The sequence below is a fragment of the Lytechinus variegatus genome, chromosome 1 (genome assembly GCF_018143015.1).
Source record: "Lytechinus variegatus isolate NC3 chromosome 1, Lvar_3.0, whole genome shotgun sequence".
NCBI classification, from domain to species: domain Eukaryota; kingdom Metazoa; phylum Echinodermata; class Echinoidea; order Temnopleuroida; family Toxopneustidae; genus Lytechinus; species Lytechinus variegatus.
This window is the reverse complement of record NC_054740.1, coordinates 35,936,609-35,961,984: the sequence shown is the minus strand read 5'-3', so window position 1 is coordinate 35,961,984 and position 25,376 is coordinate 35,936,609. Positions and strand designations below refer to the sequence as shown.

At 34.8% G+C, this 25,376-nt stretch overlaps 1 protein-coding gene across 1 annotated transcript; it reads left to right on the top strand.

Moving 5' to 3' along the window:
• Positions 1–3,775: 3,775 nt before the first annotated feature.
• LOC121412909 (prostaglandin reductase 2-like) lies at positions 3,776–14,922 on the top strand. The gene is made up of 7 exons (XM_041605674.1): positions 3,776–4,371; positions 5,995–6,110; positions 6,446–6,652; positions 8,136–8,306; positions 10,100–10,309; positions 13,078–13,287; positions 13,824–14,922. Exons 1-7 carry the CDS (start codon positions 4,326–4,328, stop codon positions 13,929–13,931), a joined length of 1,068 nt encoding a protein of 355 aa, XP_041461608.1. The 5' UTR covers positions 3,776–4,325; the 3' UTR covers positions 13,932–14,922.
• The last annotated feature ends 10,454 nt before the right edge of the window (positions 14,923–25,376 follow it).

Below are 25,376 nucleotides of genomic sequence, written 5' to 3'. Positions count from 1 at the left end.
ACAATCTGTGATAATTATAAAGAAACTTAATCAACTTAATTCATTTTCAAACAAAAGTGGTAAATTAAAAATGAAGGATTTATTAAGGGAATGACTCAAAAGTATACAGATTTTCCATTCCATTCCATTCCTCTCAAATAATCTGTTAAAAGCCCACAATTACAAAGAATGGGAGCAACAAAGAAAAGGGCACTGTAAAAGGGCCGGCTATTGATCACTTTTGATCATTTGAATTGACCAACAAAGGATCTGGTTCTAAACAAGTCCTCTTCTCAGGTAAGGGAAGCCATACTGTATTTTTTACTATTTCATCTCTTCAAGGGAAAATACTGTATCTGGCTGGTTCATCCTTTTAAAGGGAGATATCATACAAGTGTGTGAATGGTTTATATAACAATTCAACATAAAATGTTGAAGAGACATTCATAGGGACAATGATTTTCCGTTTAAAAAACTTGCCTTTTCTGTTTCAGAAAATCTTAAATTCCATTTCAGCATGTCAGAAAACAGAAATTCCACTTCCCCATAGACTCTGTGTACATAAAAAATTAACGATTCCGTTTACCCATTCAGTAGCAATAACAAAACATTCGCGCTGGTCAAAATTTGTATCTGCCACCGTACCAACAATGTAGTAGAATCCACTCTAATCGGATCTATGCAGGTACACAAAATATTTTGACAAACACATTTGACATGAATACATCCTCACCTTTCACATTTTTAGCATTATTTTACGGTTGAATGAAATTTTATCGATAATTTTATCGATAATTTTGGGTTTTGGGGGACATCGTTTTGAGCAGTTAATGATTTCGTTCTATCTGGCATTTCGGATTTCAAGATCGTGCTCTTACATCTTCAAATGTAGAGGGCAGCAACACAAGACCTGCATGTGAATGTTTTCGATACGGCCGATCAACCGTACCCGCCGGAGCGGCCGGAAAGGACCGGGGCGAGGGGTACAATCGAGTGTGATGGAGTGAAGAGCAGTCACGTTGTGTGGATTGTTGTGATTGTAGTGAAGTGAGAGATCGCATTTTGTGAGGTTTTGTGGCCATTTAATATATTTTGTTGAAATTTTGGAGTAATTTATGTTGCTGTTCTGCGTATTCTGAGGAAAAGTATGTTTTCCGTGATTTTTTCATTTGAAATGCCACTTTCCGTTTCAAAAGGCTATTTCCATGAATTCGTGATTGCAAAAAATCACTGTCCCTACATTAATTTCTAAATCTATTTTGTCAAATTCTTCTGGCTGTGGTTCATTGCTTATCCCGGTTCTGACACTCTGCATGGTCAATGAACAAAATTTGTGGGATTTGATGTTCAGCCCTTTTAAATCTGAAATTGCTTTAAAATGCAGACTTTGAGAAACCTGTTTTTTTCATCAAAATTCAAGATACAACCTGCAGTGTTTCTTTTCTTTCTCATAAGTCTTTGAAATTGTCCTTGCATTTTCTTGATTCATTCAAGTATGAAATTCACACACCGTAACTCCAAGAAATCAATAGAACCACAAAACCTGTATTGTTTTAGAATGGTAACATAAGACATCTCAATGATCTCTGCAGACTAAGTATTGATTACAAGGTTTAATAGAAGAGATCACAGAGAACTACTTCTAAACATGTACACATAACACATTTTACTGTACTATCCATGAAATCAAATATAATTTGTACATTATAAAGCAAAGTGCCTTGTTCTTTTGATCTTTCTTTCTTACACTGGTCTGAGTTCAGACCCTCGCGCATTTGCATGCGATGCTTTGAATTATTTATATGTGTGAGGAACTCGATGTTGGCTCTAAATCACCAATTTTGAGGCTAACCGGAGGATGGATATGGAGTGAAATTAGGATGAAAAGTAAGAAATTAAGCTTCTTCTTTTTAAGCTAGTTTCAGTGTAGGATTTTTACAATAAATATGCATTTTTCCCCACCTTTGCCATTCAGAGTATCAAAGCGAGTTCTGGACCTTGATGTTCTGGTAGGTGTAGCAGTAGTGAAGTGGAGTGGAGACTGTACCAACATCACTTGAGGTACATTGTACACTGCACTTGCCATTTGAAACCATTCAGGGATTCTAGTCTGTGTCAGCACACAGCAAGCACTCCATATAAAAACTTTGGACATCCGCACTTTATCAACAATTAATCTGTCATTTCATTTAACTTTGATTATGAATTTTGGGGTAACCAGTGGCAGTGCTTATTGTGTGTGGAAATTCAGTGATTTTTTTTAACATGATAGTGAAATAAAGCATTTGCACATATGGCATATGATGAAGAACTATAAATATTTTTAGTTGCTAACAAATTTGCATTGACCTATTTCATAGCCTCTAGAGTTAACCAGATCTCCCCCCACCCCAAAAAAAAATAAATAAATAAATAAATGAATAAAATGAATAAAGCAAACCATATCAACTAGTTTTCATAAAAACCTGAACTTCTAAATCATACATTATTTTGTTAATTTTATGGGTCTGTTCTCTACAATGTGCATGTTACATGATTACAGAAAACTAGATTTAATTCCCAGGTACGTGTACAGATAACGAACAAGGGCAAAATTGTGGTTAATAGATTCTTTGTGCTATAGGGCTACATATCAACTTCATAATTGCAACCAATCAAAAAAAAATCATAACATACATGTATGTGTCGATGAGAAAGGTGGGGTTTTTTTTACTAATGTCGTGAGAAATCTGAAGTTCAGGGGGGGAATAAAAATATGCAGCAAATATTTAAAATGTAGGCTTAAATAAAAAAAAAATTTATACAAAGTTATTACAATTTCCAATCATACTATAGTAGATTTACCTTTGTTGTTTTTGTTTTGTTGTTACCTTTTTTAGTTATTACAAAATAAACCAGTGCCATTGGAAATTGCCCACACTAGATTATTTGACAGAATAAAGCCATATTCCTTGCGACATGTACCAGTATGTAAAATTGTTAGTCTATAATTTTATAAACCTTTTCCACATAGATCCATTCCTTTTCAACTTTTAATAGTAGAGTGGACATAAAATTTGTCCAAAGAACACACTTTCATTTTGAGCTGGAACAAGGTTATGATAAATATAAGCTATTTCATTTTCAATCATTCATCATTACGTTCTTCTTTAAACTAACACCAAGTACAGTGCCAAACAATACTTCAATTTTACATTCTGCCTGCTGTCCTTAGTACGATAATACGCAAGTGGCGGACTGTACGGTCCAACTGGAAGAAGACATGACGGTATGTATCTCTTCATCAGCTTGAAAAAGCAAAAAACGCATGCTGTTTACAACGTACAATCACAGCATTGTAAATCTGTGTGATTCATCGAAATCTGGCTGAACAACTTACCTTCGCTATTGTAAGTGGGCAATGATGCTCTGCACCGCCTTTCAACGAAAATCCCCACGGCGCACCTCCCTGTAAAACCACCTCGAGAGTCTGACCAGAATTGATGAGATCGCCGATTTCATCCATGCTAAATCTGAGCATCAGGGTCCTTCTCATTAAATGTACGAGGTCCAATGCAAATAACTGCAGTATTTGGTCGACCTTTGGTCCCAGTTATGATTTCATTCCACGGTAAACAAGACAATTCGAAAATGTAAATCAATGAATAATAAATGTTCGAAGTCGAAAGTCCGGAGTTATGCCAGTTCTCGTCGCCTGCCGCCACCATAATTTCTGCACGCATGTTATTTTATGAACACGTTTGGATAATACCGGGTATGTTCGTGAATATTTATTAAATATGTGCTATGCTTGACCCTACGCTACGCGCAATTGTTCAGCTGTAGTTTACTATTTTCTATAAATTTAAGCGGTCAGGGTATCGCTCCCATATCTTGATCCCGGAAGTGGAAAATGCTGGTATGATTTGGGTCCATCTCTGATGATTTGAGAACAAGATCAGCCAGAAAAAAGGAAGGGGGTGGTAACTGATAAGAGAAGAAACATGTAAATGTTGATATATATAAATGTCGTGATTTGGTCCCTTCTGTGTTGGGTTGACCTGCTCCCGGGGAGCTGCTCCGTCTCCTCTCATCAATTATCATAATTGATGAGATGGCGCGGAGATGATGTCTGCTGAATATCAGCTGGCCGGCTATACCGGATCCTAGAGAGGTTTTTGTCGTTACACACGTTCGTCGGATGAAGATAGTGAACTAGTAGTAGTAGTGGGGTCGGGATATTCGCCTCCGCACTACTAAGTATTTTGACTTGATTGTGATTATGGTATTTTTACTGGTGATTTTGAGATGATATTACCGAGGATAAAATGAAGGAGTATTGTGACCGACCGTGTCAAGAGTGAGTGATGGAAATCAAGATGAACAAGCGAGTGGTTCTTGCATCAAGACCAGGTAGGAGATAAAATGTGTGTATAACCTGTTCTTCAACTTGGTTATACACTACAAATCCATGCCAGTGCACTTCCTCTCACTACTACTTCATTACTAGTAGAATCATTAGAATGTGTACACTAGTAGACAAAAAATAGAACTGGATTTATTTATGAATTATAATTCATGTTATACCTGCGATTACCTGATAATGATTTCATTCCTTTCGTACCATAACTGTTGTTTTTTTTACTCCCCAAATCAATCAATTATTAGGGTGCATTATATTGTTATTTCATTTCATATTGCTTTCTCATCTGGGTATTATACAGACTACATGCAATTAAAGAATTTTTTATTTTAGGTATAATAGGCCTATGCAGATTTTTCATTCACTTCTTTACATGGGCGTCAGTGTAGAGGATTATCCTTTGTTCATTGGGGACATCTATTGTTGCATTCCCCCCCCCCCCCCTGATGCCCATTCTTTTCAATTTATTTTTATCATTCATAGTATCTGCTTCTTGTAGCCAACATGAGCCGATGTTATTTTCTTTACCCCCCCCCCCCCTCCCCTCTCTCTCTGATTTTTGTCTTTTCTCTCTTCATTTCTCTGATGTTCACTTCCTTTTTACCTTGTCTTTAACAGCTACCATGATTCATATGTTAATTGTGTGTATATGTTTTTTTTTTATATAGGACCAAGATGTAAAACACTGTTCAATTTTAATCTTTTAGCCTGTAAAAATGTGTTTGAATAAATAAGTAGATAAATAAATAAGATTATGAATATACTCCATGCAATGTTTATACATAAACATATTCATAGATCAGTCATCTGGTTGCCATTATTGTTTTGATAAGAACTGTTATCTGAATCTGCTTTCATTTATGAGCACCGTGAGAAGACATGTCATATTTATGAATGAAATGAAATACGGTAAGAAGACACTTGGCAAGATGAACTTTATATATGTCTGGGTGAGTGTTTGGGATGGAATATTTAACTCTTGTATACTGTTTAGACACAATATATATTTTTTCATTCTTTCCTTTTTAGTATCTATTCAATATGATATTTGCAGTATAAATGTAGGCCTATATAGGACAGGACAATTGTCATGATAAATCAGTTTTGTAACTCACTACCCTGTATGAATAAGATTACAAATGTATTTCATTAACAACTTGATTAGACATTTAATGTAATTTTGTCATGCAGGTTAAGTTCAAAATTAATATCTGTGTGGAGCTTCTGGCCCAGAAGATAAGTCTTCTGACTTAGAAACAGAGGGTCGTGGGTTCGAATCCTAGCCATGGCGTAATTTCCTTCAGCAAGAAATTTATCCACATTGTGCTGCACTCGACCCAGGTGAGGTGAATGGGTACCCGGCAGGATTAATTCCTTGAATGCATGAGCGCTGAAATGCAGCTCGAGCTAAAGCCTGGGTAATAATAATAATAACAACGCGCCTGGGAATAGAATATTTCTAGATAGATGGCGCTATATAAATGCCTATTATTATTATCTGACATGGTCAGTGATTTCTTACAATGTAATTGTCAGAAATATGAATAAAAAAGCATGACATTTTTATAATGTTTCATTCCGTTTTCCAAGAACATATTTTTCTTCCAACACAGGAATTAATTCAAAACCAACTGTGGAGCACTTTGAGGTTGAGGAGTGTCCTGTTCCTGAAATCAAAGATGGTGCCATCATTGTTAAAACACTTTGCTTGTCAGTAGATCCTTACATGGTAAGCGTGATAACAATTTCATACAGTAAATTTTAAAAAAAAAAATTCATGATATGGAAGCATGTGGAATAAGAAATATGGTCGATATTGCATATTGAACGGTAGAGCTTATTCAAAGAATCTGAAGGTTGAATGGTAGGTCTTTTGCTTCAAGCTCATGCTCTTGTTTTCTCAAGTTTACTTGTCTTTATATCTTTTTACTTTCTTTCAACCAAACAATATTTTCTTTGCAGTTGGTAAACATTTTTTTTTGTCATACATACAATTATTGAACTGAAAGATGGTAATTTTGACTTTTTTATTTTGTCTATTCTCTAAATAATTGTGAAACCCAGCGATGTCGCATGAATCTGGATACAGGAACAGACTACATGTCACCATGGCGATTGGACCAGACCATTGATGGAGGAGGGGTTGGTATCATCGTGGAGAGCAGACGACAGGGATTCAGGAGGGGGGAAATTCTTGAGAGTTTTCATTGGCCATGGCAGCTTTACGCCCTCATGGATTTGCAAGGAGTCAACTGCTTACTAGTCAAAAAGGTGAATGGAGTGCTATTTTCCCCAAATATAGTACTGCAGGAAAATATAAGAACAAAATGTACACAGATTTTTTTCCTTTCTGTGTTCTTTCTAATTTGCCTTTGTACAATGTGTTAATTGTATGTAAAATTTGTCAAATATTTAACAAATACAATGTGTTATATGTATTTGTCAATACTTGTGGAAATTGCCTTCATTTATTAACCTGAAATCATCCGGGCTTTTCTTTAAATGTATTGGTGTAGTGGCAGCGGTAGGATCAGAATTAGATCAAGCAATAATGATTCAATGAACAAGCAAGTATATTGGTCCAGTTCTAGTTAAAAACTAGACTAGAGGCCTACATATGCCATTGTTCAACGCTTAATCCTGAAGCTAAGGAAGTTTGATATAGTTGGAAGGTGCAAATTAAAGGTTTAGAATTGTAATAAAAAATAGAATGTGAGAAAGGGACTCAAGTAGCATAGGGAGCGATTTCAAGAGATTTTTGGTCCATGTAGAGGGGACAAGGGGCACCTTTACTCTATGAAATTTGAAAATTGAGGGAAACAAGTTCCCCTTCCCCCCCCCCACCCCCATCACAGCAAATGCCAAGTAGGTGTATTTATGTAGTAAAATGTAATTAGAGAACAATGAACAGTGAATTAGTCCTACTATTTAAAAAACAAGAAATCAATTACTTCATGAAACAGTAACATTCTCATTTTTTTGCAATTATTCTTTGGGGAAGAAGATTATAGAGTTATGTTTCCAGACATAGTTTAGAATCATTTAAGGAGCTTCAATGTTTAATTACTCCTACAATATGTTTTTGTCTTTTACTGATGTCAACTCATTTTATTTAATCCGTATAAGTACATTCTCTACTCCTTGGTGAAGTATTCTTGCATGTGACCTTTTGATGTAACACAATATTGATCAAACTACACTGCCCTTTTCCTTACAACATATATTGATATACACCTGGGTAGAGAGTGGTAAGGGTAAATTAATATCTTGTCAATAAATGCTGGTGCCAAAGTTGGATTTGAACCATTACATTAGCTTCTAGTCTTTAATGTCCAGAGGTCTCATCCGCTGATCCAGTGATCCACTAATCCACTATGGATGTTAAGTTTTACTCTCTTTTTTTATTTGCAGGATTTTCTGCATTTATTGGAATAATATACAAAACAAATTTACAATGCGTGAGACATAATCATAATATATCATTAAGCACATATAACCAAGTGACAATCTTATAATGACTGGAGAAAGACATAAATACAATACAGAAAAAAAAAATTAATGGAGAAAATGCAGAGGCAAGCTATATAAGCAAATATATGCTTGAAACATAGCAGCCAAAAGAGGAAAGGCTACATGGAAACCAATGAAATTAATTGTGTCTGTAAGAAAAAAAAATTAATGTCACAAATCATCAAAGAAAGGGGAAAAAAGTAGAAATTAAAAACCTCATTTGTTTTATATTTCTTTTTCCAAGGTTGATCCTTCCCTGGTTGAGAAACATTTCTCCCTTATTTGTGGTCTCTTTGGTCTTCCTGGTCAAGCAGCGTTCATCGGAATCAGGGAGAAGGGTCATGTGATTCCAGAAGCCAATCAGTCCTTTGTAGTCAGTGCTGCAGCAGGGGCCTGTGGGTCACTTGCCGGTCAGGTAAGTTAGATATATAAACCTTGTATCATAAAGAGATATGATTGGTATTATGTAAACTTTTGTGCAAGAATTGTCAAAAACACCACAGACAAACGTTTCATCATAATAATAATAGATTGCATTTTTCTTGTTTCAGGGTTTTGGCAAAATAAAACTATCCTCTAGCAATATCAATAAAGTAATTTAACATCTGCTCTTACTTGACGTCATTGCATTTTTATATCTATCCATAATCACAGAAACTAAATTATTGGCATTTGTATCGAATCTTGGGTTTTTAAGACTTTATTTTCTTGCATGTCATACAGTGAAGGGACATTTTCTTGAAATATTTCAGCAATGGATGATACATCTTTTTATGTGCTTCAACAAAAATTGTTTCAAAAATAATATAAGTTATCAGAATGGATTAAGAATAAAAATTTGTGATTATCATGCCAGGGCACAATCTGCATCTAACTGTAAAAATCTTCACATATCACTTACGGATCTCTTGGAAATTCTCATTCACCTATCTTGTAAAAATAATTTCATATACTTATAAAGTTTGCATGATATAAATGTAACTATTAATATTATCATCAACTTGCCAGCCACCACTGAGCCTACACATCCAATAGGCTTTCTCTCTGGCATGTTGATTTAAATCATGCCAGGGAACATGTGACATGACAGAATTTATGACTAATAAACCTTTGCTCAGAAAGTATAATTCGAGGTCAAATTTATATGTTATTAATTTCTCCTTTGATTAGTTTCTCCCAGTTTCTCAACTTCTACCTAAACCTTGTAACAGTTATTTTGTTCATATTTTGTAAACAATGCACATATTATACTAGTTATTGCTATGTCATTACTTGACAACAGTTTGTATTTGAATAACTTTGTAAATAATGGTATCTGCTAGTAGAAGTAGTAGTATTAGTAGTAACAGCAGCAGCACCGGCAGTAGCGGTGGTTGTTGTAGTAGTAGGAGGAGGAGGAGTAGGAGTAGTATTAGAAGTAGTAATAGTAGTAGTAGTAGTAGTAGTAGTAGTAGTAGTAGTAGTAGTAGTAGTAGTAGTAGTAGTAGTAGTAGTAAGCAGCAGCAGCAGCAGTAGTAGTAGTGGTGGTGCTGGTGGTGGTAGTAGTAGTAGTAGTAGTATTCCATTTTGCTCTCCCAGAAATCACTCTCAAGCCTTCCCTCCACATTACTCTATTCAGTGCACCCCTCGGGGGAGGGGGGGTCAAATATATTGCTGTACACACGCATGACCACAAAAACGTGCTTAAAGGGGTGGGGTTTTTTTCAGTTTTGGACGTGGGCCGCACATGCACTCATTAAGGGTATCAAAAATACCAGTTTTCAAAAAAAGGGGTAGTTTTGAAAGACTGGTCAATTGTCAATCGCAGGGTCAAACGTATTTATGGTTTTTTGTCCAAAGCTTTTTTTAAAGACTATAGCCAAATGTGCTTAGGGTATTTTTTGTCCCCAAGCCTTTTTCCCAGGGTCATTTCTCTAGCGACAACTTGTTTAGGGGCCAAAATGTGTAAATAAAGCCAGCGAAAAACTTTTTAGGGGGTTATTTTGCACACAGAGAAAAACTGGTTTAGGTGGTGTTTGGAAATAATTTCGCCACGTATGTGTACAACAGTATATTTGACTCCCCCCCCCCCCCGCTGGGAGTGCACTCTCCTCCCTCAACCCCCTACTCTCCTACACCACTTGCTACTTCAATGGTAAGCATGAGAAATAAAGCTTCCTAAATCTAAAATCTGAAAAAATCTTATGTCTTGGTATATTTTAAATGAAGATTGCCCGTCTGCAGGGATGCAATCCCGTGGTAGGGATCTGTGGTTCTGATATCAAGTGCTCTTTCCTCCTGGAAGAACTCAGCTTCCATCATGCCATCAATTACCGTACCCAAGATGTCTTCCTACGGATCAAGGAATGCTGCCCAGATGGTGTTGATATCTACTTTGATAACGTTGGCGGAGACATCAGTGACTCTGTTATTAAGCAGGTATGAGTTCAAGTCAACAAGATATAAGCAGTCTGTAGAACTGTGCAAGAAAGACATTTTGAACACCTACCTGACAACAACAAACAGAAATAAAGTTAACCGTCGAATTTCTTCCAAAGTTTGATCATAATATGATGTTGTGTGTTTGTTCATGCAAGTTTGGACAAAATCCTCTATTATTTGAGAATTTCAAATTTATTTTGTCCTATATGGTCAGTTTGTTATGTCTTGTGTGAACACAGAGAACTGTTGACCATTGTCTTTCAAAGTCTGATAAATAGAATATTGGTATATGCCTAAAAGTTTAATGCCTTTAGAGAATCAAGTCAAATCCATTTTCAGTCTGTAAAATAAAAAAAGAAGATTACCTTTGATATAAACACACCTGAAAATTGCTCAATTTTTCTAAAGCAACTAATCTCTACAAGAGGGATGCTCCACTAGCAGCTAAAAGTGATTTTTAATGAGACAAAATCAATTACAATCGATTAAGTGTCAAATTGATCTAATGCTTCTAAAACTAGATATGTTGATGTTGGTAAATCAGCTTAGGAATGACATACTGATGTTCAGTGGTAGCTGTATCTACTCTTGATGTGAATGTAGCCAATTAGAATATATTGACGCCTGTTACCATGGTTAGATACGCTATTTTATTCATGAGTCCACTGTTTTTATTCATGAGTCCACTCTTCAAACAGTTGACTCATAAATAAAATAGCGTATCTAACCATGGTAACAGCCGTCAATTTGGTGCACTGTGACAAAAGCGCACATCAGCATTGGACATTTTTTATACACGCGCCAGATACGCACTAAAGCGTAATTTATACAGGAAATCTGCATAAGCCATGGATTCAACCGTGGGCTTTCAAAACCACCTTTGTGAATTCGGGCCTATAAGATCCATCGATTATCACTATGACCCTTTACAATTAAGCCAGTTTGCTCCTCGCATGATTATGTCAGATTAATGAAGCATCTTGTATTATCCTAAGTGATCTAGTCATGTAACATAGATGGGGCATTTCCCTCGTTTACCTGAAGATATTAAATATTTTAGGAGTGCTGGTCCTTAAAGGGGAAGTTCACCCTGACAAAAACTTTATTGTAAAAATAGCAGAAAAAATAATAAAAAATATTGCCGAAGGTTTGAGAAAAATTCATCAAATAATTAAAAAGTTATTAGAATTTCAATTATTTGATTTGTGACGTCATATGCGAGCAGCACTCCTACATAGCGAATGGTAAAAAATCAATGAAATGTCGTTTTCTCAGAAAATTGAAAATGGTTTTCACTGTACCTTTTGTATATCAATAGACAGATCATTTCACACCCGATCATGAATAGAAAACAAAATTAAGTCATCAGGAACCATGCAAAATTTGAAATTAATGCATTTTATATTACATAACACATGGGGCAGCTGCTCGTTTATGACGTCACAAATCCAAAACTTTAAACTCTAATAACTTTCTTACTCTTTAACGGATTTTCCTCAAACCTTCACCAATATTGTTTACTATTTTTTCTGCTATTTTTGCAACAAAGTTTTCTTCAGGGTGAACTTCCCCTTTAAATGTTCATTACCTCTCATAGTTGTTAATTCATATGTATTATTGGTTACATAATATTTGCTCCCGTGAAAATTGCCCCAGGCTTTATTTTGTCTATGATCATTATTCGGGTTGCAATCAGGTTATATTTTAGGATTAGGTTTAGGATAGGGTATATGGGTTAATCCAGGGTTGAAGTTGGTCATTTCTTTTGTGCATGGAATTTATTGCAGCGCAATTGCCATCAGAGCAAATGCCATAGAACCCTGTATTATTGCATGTATGATAGTGATACCATCCTATCTGTTCAGATATCAACACATTTTTCCAAGAATTAGACAGTTATCAGTATCTCCATAGTTAAAGGACAAGTCCACCCCAACAAAAAGCTGATTTGAATAAAAAGAGAAAAATCCAACAAGCATAACACTGAAAATTTCATCAAAATTAGATGTAAGATAAGAAAGTTATGACATTTTCAAGTTTCGCTTAATTTCACAAAACAGTTATATGCACATCCTGGCTGGTATGCAAATTAGGAGACTATGATGTCATCCACTCACTATTTCTTTTTTTTTATTCTGTTAAATATGAAATATTCTAATTTCCTCCTCATTGGCAATTGATACAACGATTAATCCTCCCTGAACATGTGGCATTAGCATTCTTTATTACTATATGTTACAGTCAAGTTGCTCTTATTGTCAAATCTATAAAAAAATTAAATACTGTGTGATTCAAACAATAAAAAAACAAAAGAAATAGTGAGTGATGGACATCATTGACTGACCCAACTAGTTGTGCATATCACTGTTTTGTGAAAAATAAGCGAAAGTTAAAAATGTCATAACTTTCTTATTTTCCATCCGATTTTGATGAAATTTTCAGAACTATGCAAGTTTGATTTTTTTTTCTTTTTTTCCAAGTCAACATTTTCCAGGGGTGGACTTGACCTTTAAGAAATCATCCATCTTCTTTTGCAGTTGATAGTAAAAAAATCATATATATCTATTTGAGTTTGTGCTTGATTGTGCACAATTGTATTTACTTCTAGTCGTAATTAATAATAATTAAAAAAGAAAATTATATAGTGATTTCTCAAATTCCAGCAATGTTGATGACATGAGGGATAAAATAATATTCCATCATACAAGGATACATTATCTTCTCCTAACATGTCATTTTAATCATTCTCCTCTCTCATCTTTTAGATGAATGAAAACTCTCATATCATCTTATGTGGTCAGATATCAATGTACAACTCTAATGTGCCCTACCCTCCACCACTCCCTGATGATGTAGAACAGATTAGAGAAGAAAAGAACATCACGAGGGATCGGTTCTTGGTCCTCAACTATGTGGAAGAGTTCCCTGCTGCCATAGCTCAATTAGCGACATGGTGGAATGACGGCAAATTGAAGGTATGTCAGTATGGGGAACGTTAGATATCATGCCCTCAACCGATCCATATTGTCCCAAGTTTTTTAGGTGGGGGCAACATGGTTTGAGGGCAACAGTTTTTGCTGTTCCCTGCAAAGGAGCCGGTCAATACTAGTGGTATAACCTCCAGCTATGAACAGCCGACAACATTATAAAGACATTTGCTGGGATGGTACATGCGATAATACTGCTCTCAATTTCATAAGAAATTTTATGGGATAAACCTGATGAGAACATATACTAGTGTGGCTAATGTTGCCACTCCAGACTTAGACTTATGTTTTTCAGCTCAAGCGCTGTACAAGAATTAATTAAATAGTCATTAAGTTATATTCCACTTTATAGAAGTGAGATTGTCATTCCTTTTTTTCAGTTTGATATCAGGATACCTTAAGGAATAGAATGACCTAATGAAAAATATGACCAGCGTTCTTGTGTACTTAATGTAAATGCCTACTTCAAATTTAGCACTTTATTTTTTTTTAATCAAGTGACAAACTGTCTTTACTTGTTACAGTACAAGGAAACAGTTACCCATGGTCTTCATAATGCTCCAGCTGCATTTGTATCCATGATGAATGGAGGGAATATTGGCAAGCAGATCGTCCATGTTGCTGAACCATGAGCCCTTTATTTACATCAATCTACGCATATAACCTATCTACTAATTTTTAAAGGGAAAGTGGAAAAGTTCACCAATGACTTGAACGTTGCAAATTTAAGGTGATATTGGGGAATATGGTGGCATGATAATATTCCCATAATGAAACATTCTCCTCATTAGCATAATCTATCTATAGGCAAATTTTCAAAGTTCAAATAGCATTATATAACAATAATAGATAATGTCAATGCACTGTAACTTTAAAGGATTTATGTTTCATCATGCAAGTAATAAATGTAAATGGCCAATTCGATATGATCTGAAACTGTTGTAATAAGTTAATCATACTGAACAATTGACCTATCTACAAATTGATTCAAATATATAGATTATTATTGTCACCTAGTTTTAAAGCATTCCTTTTATCATTTAGTAATAAATAAATTACTCTGTAGGCACTACTTGGAATCCAGTTTGCATGAGCTATGTCTTAACAAGTATTCAGGTTGTCAAGAACAGCCTTTGTTAAGGGTGATGAAATTGAATATACTTGTAAACAGTTACATTAGATTAGATGATATACCAGCAATGAGAATGATTCAAAGTGTCATCCTTGCACAAATTATAAAAAATTATATCCTTTTGTTATTCTATTTTGGTAGGGAAGTGTCCTTGGCTATAATAGTCTGGAATTTGGGTCAGCGTTTTACAAGTTATTTGTATATCATTGACATGTATTTGTTAGAATAAATTAAGATAGGATCTACCGAGGCTAATAAGAGAGCTTAAAGATAAAATTAGAATGAAAAACCTTCTCTAGTGTACTAGAAGATAATGTAAAAATCATCATTTTTTTATACTTTTCTTCAATGTTCATAATAAGGAAATGCAAATTTTTGTAAGCTTGGTGGTGTTTTTGATGGATTTGGGGTTGTGAGAGGGGTATTGTTCTATGTGTGTCAGTCTTTAAACTACTGAGTACTTGATCAAAATGGATGGGGGGGGGGCCACTTCCATTCACGAGTGGATACCATGCGCGACCATGGGGTCTCGAAAAGCACCCTAAACATTTAATTTCCATATTCTGAAAATGTACCCCTTAACAAGTACTGGCGTGTGAAACCCTACCCTTAACAAGTATTGGAAACAAAACGATACTCTTGGCAAATGTTCCCTGAAATGAACCCCTAAACAAGTAAAGGAATGTTTTATTGTTACGGGTCCTTCGGTCGTCGGCTTTACCTTATTTGGTTTAGTACGACCCCACCTTCTACACCTCGCGCAAATCGGACCCTAAACACAAAGTGTTGGGGCAAAAAAGACATCCTTTATAAAACATTCTGTCTTTGTTTTATCATCCCCGCAAATTCGACCCTAAACACGTAATTTTCCTAGCGAAATAGATACCCTTTTTTCATTATTTTTGTGTTTTTGACACCCTTATCACGTTGCGTACGTAACGTGCCCTATCTTGAAAAAGACATCCTTTTTACGTGTTTTTTTGGTCGCGCATGGTATCCACTCGTCAATGTAAGTGGCCCCCCCGGGACATCAACACAAAAGTTGATATTCTGAACCATGCAATTAATTGACCCATTGTGACATTGAGCAATTCTTGCTTTAATAATGACTTATGTGCATGCAGGTCACTCCAGTTATCTTTAGAAAACACACTGATGGAAGCTAGGGAAATTGTATATTAACTTGGATGAAGTTAAAGCAAAATTGGGATGTGATTATCGAGATATGTCTTATAATTAATTATATTTGAATTAACCTGTGAAACTTGCCATCTGAGATTAACAGTTTTTTTCTGATGAAGGTCAAGCAGCCAAGAGATCCAGAACCACCCCCCACACACACACACACCCACTCACACCCACACACACCCACTCACACCCAGAGAGTAATTTTTTGGGGGATTAGACAGTCATCCAAACTTTTAGAAGACATGACCCAGTTATTGATATCTCAAAATTAAAACTGCTACATTTCTCGACAATGACTCTTTGAATTGCCAGGAATGAAAGTAGAATGTTCATAATATACCTGTCTTTGCTACAATTTCTTGCAAGCTTTCTTTAGGCAAAATCATAAATGATGTTCTATAATTCTTGCAAGAAGAGTTATACAAATGATTGTTATATACATGTTTGTTCTGTTTGTATTTTTAATAGATAATTAATTTGAAAAGTGGCATGCTTACATGAGTTACATTAACAGTTATTGAAATATTGGAGTACAATTTTGAATAATATTATATCTGTGTGTTTTGAGACCAGTGATTGATTCTTCCTGCCCATGAATTATTACTAATAGGCTGATTATTCAATATGTACAGAATTATGCACGTTTATAATTTGGACAAATCTATTCAAATTGTGTGATGCTTCATTTAAGCTTACCATAATAAAAAAAATAACTGTAAATGTCAACAGTTATACTGCAGTAGTTTGAATGTCACTTCTTGTGTTATAATATGACATTGAGTATTCAAATAGGCTGATATTTTACCTTATTTACTGCCATCTACTGGTGATAAAGTGTAGATAGCTCATCCCCACAATGATACTCATTGTACGTTTGCCAATGAATTCATCAAAATATTTGGCAATGGGGCATTTACCTTGATGTTTAAAGATCTTTGGTAGAGGTGTTGGTATAAATATGTTGCTTTTTAGATGAAGTCTTAATGCACTACCTTAATGATCCAAGTAAGTGATTGTATATGCATTTCATTTATACAGATATGTAGGCCAAAAGATTACATAATACATCCATGGAATTCAGTGAAATTTTTTCGCTTGTCAAACATTGTAAAACAATTTACTATATGGGGGTGTCGTGGTCTAGTGGTGAAGAGTCTCATCTTTCAATCTGAAGGACGTGGGTTCAATTCTTTGGCAAGAAATTTACCCACATTGTGCTGCACTCAACTCAGGTGAGGTAAAAAGCAGTACCAACAGGAAGTAATTCCTCTTAAAAGCTGCGCGCATCGGAATCGGTTGACTAGCTTAGCCAGGGTAATTTAGGAGCGCCTTGAGCACTTAGTAAGGTGTATATGTGCGCTATACCAATCCTATATTATTTATCATTTTATCTTCAGAAATATAAATTCTACTATGATGAATTGGGTATCACATGAAAGGGCGTAAAAAGCTCTGTCAAATGATTGAGATGTCGTTGGGATTAAAGAATATTTCAGGTGGAATTTTCTTTGAAAAAAAGAGTAATATTTGTGCCAAATGTATTCTATTGTTTTTTATTATATTGTGAAACATAATTTCATAAAAATACATAAATGTCAAATCTTACATTTTCTATCATGATTTGTCACCACTGAACAAAAAAGTGTAATCTGAAATGTTTGTGTTGAGAAGTAACTAGCACAAATATGACATATTTTTGTTTAGTTTTTATATTTTAATTTGTCTAAAATATGAAGATATTTGGGGAAAATGACACCTAAATATTTTTCAGCTCCTGATGACGAAGCAATGTGATGAAGGGACATCACATACTCATTTGTTTGACATCAAATTCGTCATAATAGCACAAATATTTTATAATATACAGTTAATTTTATGATGTTTGGCAAATGTCAACTTTTCTTTGAATTTCCTGGGTGTATGTAAACTTCTTGCCTTAACTGTAAATACATAGTGTTGTGGATTTTGTAAATATGTATTATTTATTGAAAGGTAGATTTGTCCTTGTATGGCAAATACTTTGTTCCTCAGAATTTATTTGCACTTTAGTCAGCCATTTTCTGTTATTCAAAGTTGTTGAATGCTGATGTAATGCACAAATATTTATACATTACTTTTGATTCATACTTTAATGTGCTTTTTTTTGTACCTAATTTCCCTTGCTTGTGTCTGTAACAGAGTGCAATATATCGTAGTTGTTTTCTTAAAGGGTGTTCAAGCCTTTTCATTGACCCAGCCCATATCAAAAGTTGACTTTGAATATTATAATCAGTTTTTTAACTTTAGTGCAATTTTTTCATGAATCTGTGTGCAGCCTGCCAGCTTGTCTCTTAAGATTTGTGAAGTGCCACTCATATTTAATGATCAATTGTTATCATAAAAAATAAATACTGATATGTTAGACATGAACCAACAAATTGACTTACCGCTCCTCAGTACATACACTCAATATGTTTATTCAATGGCCCCAAATCACGAAGGTGGTTTCAACCATGCTACAAAACCATGGACTATATGCAGATTTTGTGAACATGATTAGGTATGGCGCGAATGGTCCAATTAAAGAACATGATAAATGCATGCTCTTGGCAAAGGGCTCTAAATTTATTCTGGAATCAAGTATGATTATGGAATAAATCTGCATAGACCATGGTTTTATACCATTGAAACCACCTTTCTGAATTCAGGTCAATATTTACATGATATCCAGGCGCGGATCCAGAGTTGGACTTTTAATATAAGGCGAGGCAGATTAATGCAACACTTTACAGAGCGCATGCGCTACGCGCTCCCTAAGGGGGAGGGTGCAGGGAGGGGGAGTTTTCCCCATCCCACTCAGAGTGCGAAGTTTTTGATATCTCATCAAATTCAAATCAAAAGAAGACGTCTCTTGCGTCTGTTGAAGAAAACTGAAATAGGCGAATTTTTAAGTAAAGAGTGAGAAAGAGAACAGAAAGAAGATTTGAGGACAAAGAGAAAGAGAGAGAGAGAGGGGGGGGGGAGGAAGTCGACGAGGTCAGGCGCGTATCCAGGATTTTGTACCGGGGGGAGCGACCAAATTTTGGTGCCCCTATGAACTTTTCGTAAAATGCCCCCACCCCCGCCAGGCAATCAGAGGGGCCTTAAATTAATGATGAATTGTCATATTCCATTATCATGTTAAAAAAGGCAATCGAAGGCCACATTTTTAATGTGTTCATGAAAAAAACTAGACAAATCAATTTGTATCACCTGCCAAGGATACGTACAGCATTTACACAGAACACTTATATTTACCGCCCCCAAATTTTGGAATTCCCTTCCCCTCAATACAAGAGAGAGCTTATGTTTAGGTACATTTAAATCTAAAGTTAAAAAATAACTACTTGCCCCCTACTCACAACAAACCTCTTAGATTACTTGATAATCATACAGATCCCACGGACACCTTTCCCCCACTCCCTTTTCCTTATTTGTCTTTTCCTTATCGTTATTTGTATCGTATTCTTTCTCCTTGTCCCCCGTCCATTGTTCTGTTTTTTTGTGTTTTTTTTTAATCATCCATGACCATGCATTCATTTATTTTCCACACTTTCAGCGATTTTCCTACTATTTACGTTCTTTGATTCGAAAGATCATTTACCAACATGACCAAGTTTACGTTATATTACGTTATTACATTATTTACGTATTCGAGAGATCAGCGTCCAACAAGCCAAGCTTCTCAGCTGGTCTCTCTTTTCATTTCACCCCTTTCTTTTTTAACATACACAAGAATACACATGCTTTTAAGAACGTTAAGTATTATAAAATGATGATGTAAGTATCGTCTTTTTGTTCAGATAATTTACATTACCCAATTCTTTGCAAATGTAAGGTCGTTACTTTTGTTCGTATTTGTATTTATGCATTTTTGACTTGTATGTGAAAAATGGAAAGAAAAGAAATGAAATAACTCAATAAATCTAAATTAAATTAATGATGAATTGTCATATTCCATTATCATGTTAAAAAGGGCAAGCGAAGACCACATTTTTAATGTGTTCATGAAAAAAACTAGACAAATCAATTTGTATCACCTGCCAAGGATACGTACAGCATTTACACAGAACACTTATATTTACCGCCCCCAAATTTTGGAATTCCCTTCCCCTCAATACAAGAGAGAGCTTATGTTTAGGTACATTTAAATCTAAAGTTAAAAAATAACTACTTGCCCCCTACTCACAACAAACCTCTTAGATTACTTGATAATCATACAGATCCCACCGACACCTTTCCCCCACTCCCTTTTCCTTATTTGTCTTTTCCTTATCGTTATTTGTATCGTATTCTTTCTCCTTGTCCCCCGTCCATTGTTCTGTTTTTTTTGTGTTTTTTTTTTAATCATCCATGACCATGCATTCATTTATTTTCCACACTTTCAGCGATTTTCCTACTATTTACGTTCTTTGATTCGAAAGATCATTTACCAACATGACCAAGTTTACGTTATATTACGTTATTACATTATTTACGTATTCGAGAGATCAGCGTCCAACAAGCCAAGCTTCTCAGCTGGTCTCTCTTTTCATTTCACCCCTTTCTTTTTTAACATACACAAGAATACACATGCTTTTAAGAACGTTAAGTATTATAAAATGATGATGTAAGTATCGTCTTTTTGTTCAGATAATTTACATTACCCAATTCTTTGCAAATGTAAGGTCGTTACTTTTGTTCGTATTTGTATTTATGCATTTTTGACTTGTATGTGAAAAATGGAAAGAAAAGAAATGAAATAACTCAATAAATCTAAATCTAAAATATATCCATGAATAAGTTGTAATACCACATTTTGAAAAGAATGAAATGCGACCAGAAAGCATATATTTTAAGCGCTTTGGATTTCAATTTAGTTTAACTTCTCATCAGAGTAGTGCCTAGTGGGCCCTACTAAAATTATGTGTGCGGGAGCAGCAATTTCTTTACTAGAGGCTGATCCAGCTTTCGTCAATAGGTGGGTGGGGGAGTATTTTCATCTATATGTTTCCCGATCGATGGACCTGATTGGTATACGTATATCTACGCTGAGCGCTAGCTTTACAAAATTAACATTCCGACTCAAAACTGGACATTCTAAGCACATTTTGTAACCAAGAAAAGGATGGGTGTCTATTTAAACAATTGTGCAAGAGCGAGCTGAAAAATTTTGAAATTCTGACCTAAACTTTGGACATTCTAAGCCCTTTGGTAATCATCAATAGGATGGTCATCTAACTAAGCAATTGATGCGAGCGCGAAGAGCGGGCTGATTTTTTTTATATTTTGCCTAAAATTTGGACATCCTAAGTACTTTCTGTGATCATGAACAGGATGGACATCTAATTAATCGATGCGAGCACGAAGCGCAAATAGATTTTTTTTTAAATTCAGACCCCAAACTAGACATTCTATCTGGATGAGTATCTCTCTAAACAATTGATGCGAGCGCGAAGCGCGAGCTTAAAATTTTTGATATTCTGACCTAAAAAATTGCATATTCAATTCAATTCAATTCAATTCTTTTTTATTTCATTTCCATTCAAAACATAATACAAAGTAATATAAAACAATACAAATCAAATACAATTTTACAGAAGGGCATTCTTACTTCGTAAAAAAAAAAGTATGATATAGAGCATAAATGGATATGGAAATGAGGGGGATCCACTAAAAAGCAAAGCTTGTAAAATTGTGGATCCCCTTGGAAAAGAAGAAATTATAGTCGACTTACTATATGCGTATATGCATGTATTACAGGAAAGAAAAAGAGAAAAAGAAATCATATTGACGGAAACATAAAAACTGAACAAATGCACAGCTTTTCACACAAAAAGGTCTTCGTTGCAAAGAATATGTTGCGCAAGACAGGAAAAAAAAAAACAGAGAGAGGTGATGACAAGACGTAGAAGACAAGACAAAACAAGAGACAGGACAGTACAAGACAACTAGTTTTTAAAAAGGAGTAAAACTAAGAATGGGAAAGGATATAAGCACTGTTTAAATTTTTTGATATTCCTACCAAAATGCGACATTCTATCTATATACATGAGTATCTATTTAAACATTTTACGCGAGCGTACAGCGCAAGCTAAAAATTTTGGATAATTCGACCCTAAGTTGGGCATTCTAAGCACTTATCTAACCATGAACAGGATCGTCACCTTAATTTGTTATATTCTGACCCAAAATTTTGACTTAAATAGCACTTTTGATAATCATGAATCATGAGCATCTTACAAAGCATGATGCGAGCAAACATGACGTTGGCCCCCCCCCCCCACCAGTCAAACATCAAATTGGCGCCCCAAAGATCGAATATGAATTTGACGCCCCAGTACAATCCTTAATTGGCGCCCCAAAGGACGAATATGAATTCGGTGCCCCCTCCCGAGGTTGAACATGAATTTGGCACCCCAGGACAAGCATCAAATTCGCGCCCCTATGTCGAACATCAATTCGGCGCCCGTAGGTCGAACATCAATTTGGAACTGTACAACACCCTTTTATTCACCATTATTTGCTATACCAATCATATCCTGGTTGGCATCACAAATTATTTAAACGAATCGAAGCAAAATGAAATAAAATTATTATTTAATTTTTTCTTCATCAAAATGAGAAAAAAAATGCTATCCCTATCCAGCCCATCTCGGATACGATTTTGACTTGATACCCGATTGTACAGGCTCTATGATGGACTTATACTAATAATGAAATTAAACTTGTCCCATTTTTCATCAATTTAAATGACCCCTTCATTATGAATTGAAACTTGAGTAATCATGTAAGCCGGTTACAGTTGAAACAAATTCTAACAATAATATATATTGCCATGATTACTTTACATGTTTACCTAATACAGTTAACAAAACTGCATTTTCTCTCACTATTAATGGATCCTAGATTGTTTGACCCTTTCCAGTAATAATTGATGTCATATTCATTTTTCATGCATAATTATTGAAATTTTATGTTTTCTTAAATGAATACATTATTGGACTTTCCCTTGTACAATTTGACTAGATTTTTAGGGGCATAGCCCTGAAAGCCATAGTAGGTTATGTAGACTTGTGAATTGAAACAATAACCTCTTTTGCTATGATTACAGTACATGTTTTGCTAGTCAATACAACTGCATTTTCTTATTCTTACTGGATTCTAGATTGTTTGAACCTTTCCAATAATTAATGTCATTTTCATTTTTTAAATTATTGGAACTTTATGTCTTCTTTAATTAATACATTATTACATTTCCCCTTTTACAAATCATGTAGATAAGATTTTGTGCTTATATGTAGAGTGGTACTATTTCTCTTTTGTCCACATTTTCTAAGATCCTTGAAAGAATAGTATACGTGCGGAACCGAATTTTTTTTTGTCAATGCATAATATTTTATCTGATGTTCAGTTTGGGTTTCGCGAAAAACATAACACTACTCATGCCCTGATGAATTTGTCAACAAAGTAGTCAATGCTCTCGACAAATCTATTCACCTTGTGTGTATTTTCCTAGACTACTCCAATGCCTTCGATACCATTGTTACCTATAACAAGAATTGTAAGAGCAATTACATTCATTTATTTAGTCATTTCCTCTTTAATGATATTTATAGCATAGAATGATATAAAAAATGTTCCAGAATGTCTTTGTAAAAGCTTTTGTTATGCAGGCCTCTGCCTATTTAAAGGCCAAGGATTATTGTTATTTCTGAATAAAGATTACTTTATAATAGACTTGTATTGGTAGGCTTAGCTATTTTGTCGATATTGTTGATTTCAATGAGGTCATTCAAGAGTGTTTTAAATGTAGACTGCTCTAGAAATGGGCAGAATGGTCTTTCGCAGACAATACTAGAAGCCTCTAGAATGGTGAATACTAGAAGGTTTTAGAATAGTTGAAATATGGATATGTAAGCTACAGTTTCTTCAAGGATATCATGTCATACCAGATCATTTCATCATATCAGATCAGATCAGAGCTAAGAGTTTCACGCCAGACTTTATGTCAGAGCAGACTTTTTTTCCACCTGGAATTTTTATCTTCTGTGGAATTATTTGCACGCCATCAATGAACTGTTTGCAGTTATTTTGAGAGAGGAATTCTCAGTTCTCATCAAGATCATCAACCTGTTTTAATGAACGCTTTTCATACATGGATTGCTGAAATTGACTGTTAATCATCATCAACATCGTCTTCACGGACATTTCAACTCTTACAGTGACTTATCTTCTTCATTGTGCTTCAACATCAGTTTCATCATCACTGTGAATTTATTTGGATACTATCATTTGGAATTATTGCCAGAACTGATTTCAAGAGACGTAAGACCATTATCATTTATGATTTGTTTGTATATGGTTAATTATTTCATATAATAGAAAAAGGGAAATTAAATTTCAAGTTATTTTATTGTTATTTGTTGCAGTATCGTAACACCATCAATCATGAAATCCTACTTTTAAAAAAATATCTCATTATGGTGTGCGAGGGAAGGCCTTAGAGTGGTTCAAGAGCTACTTATTCAACAGACAACAATACGTGTTTGTTAAAGATCACAACTCCAATTTGAAATATGTTAACTGCCTTCAGGGTAGCTTATTGGGCCCGCTTCTTTTCACAATTTATATAAATGATTGTCCCTTATCTTGTTTGCAGATGATTCGACCTTATTTTTTTCTCATCAGACTCCACATACTTTAGTTGATGTAATCAATTCTGAACTTATTAATGTTACTGAATGGATAAGAGCCAATCGATTATCTTTGAACCTTAACAAAACAAAATACATCTTATTTAGTAATTCCATAGACAAGTTACCAATGAAAATTATGTTTGATAATACTGGTACCTTATACCAAATTTCTTGGAATAACAGTTGACAGTAAACTTTCTTGGAAAAATCATATTGAAAATATATCCAAAATAATTTCACAAAAATAGGTATTATTATTAGGCTAAAATTTTGTATTCCCTCCACATCATTAATCATCCTTTACTCATCCTTAATTTTGCCTTATTTAAACTACGGGATTCTTATTTGGGGTAATACCCATCAATATTTATCAGATGATTTGTTACTTTTGCAAAATAAAGCACTTTGTATTTATAGTACAGCTTTCTGTTCTCATACGGACCCACTGTTTCTAGAAAGTAAACTGTTGAAAGTCAAATACCTGTATTTACTACAGTTAGGGTACTTCATGTATAGTTTTAATAATAATAATGCACTTCCCCATATTTTTTATGCCATGTTCCCTAAAGATCAATTTTATCATAACTACCCCACGAGACACTCTGACGAACTTCATATACCACTTTACAGAACTTTACTGGCCAAAAATACATGTACATTCCTATTCAACGGCCCTAATTTCTGGAACTCTCTATCTAATAATGTTAAAGACAGTGTCTCTTTAAATTAATTCAAATGTAAACTCAAACTTATCCTGCTTCATTCCTATAATTCTTTGCAACGGAACTAACACTTCATTATCTTGATTATCATCCTTACATTTTTCATTTTTATTTTTATCTTTTTTTTTCAATTATATCATCTTTTGTTACTTCACCAGATCAAGCTGGTTTGTGGTCAGCCCTTCCCCATTCTGACCTTTCCTCCTTAAAATAAATACTTATTATGTTATCTTGTCTTGTACTGTCATGTCTCTTGTTTTGTCTTGTCTTCTATGTCTTGTCATTCCCTCTCTCTTCCTGCTTTTTCTTTTGTCTATTGCGCAACATATCCTTCACAGC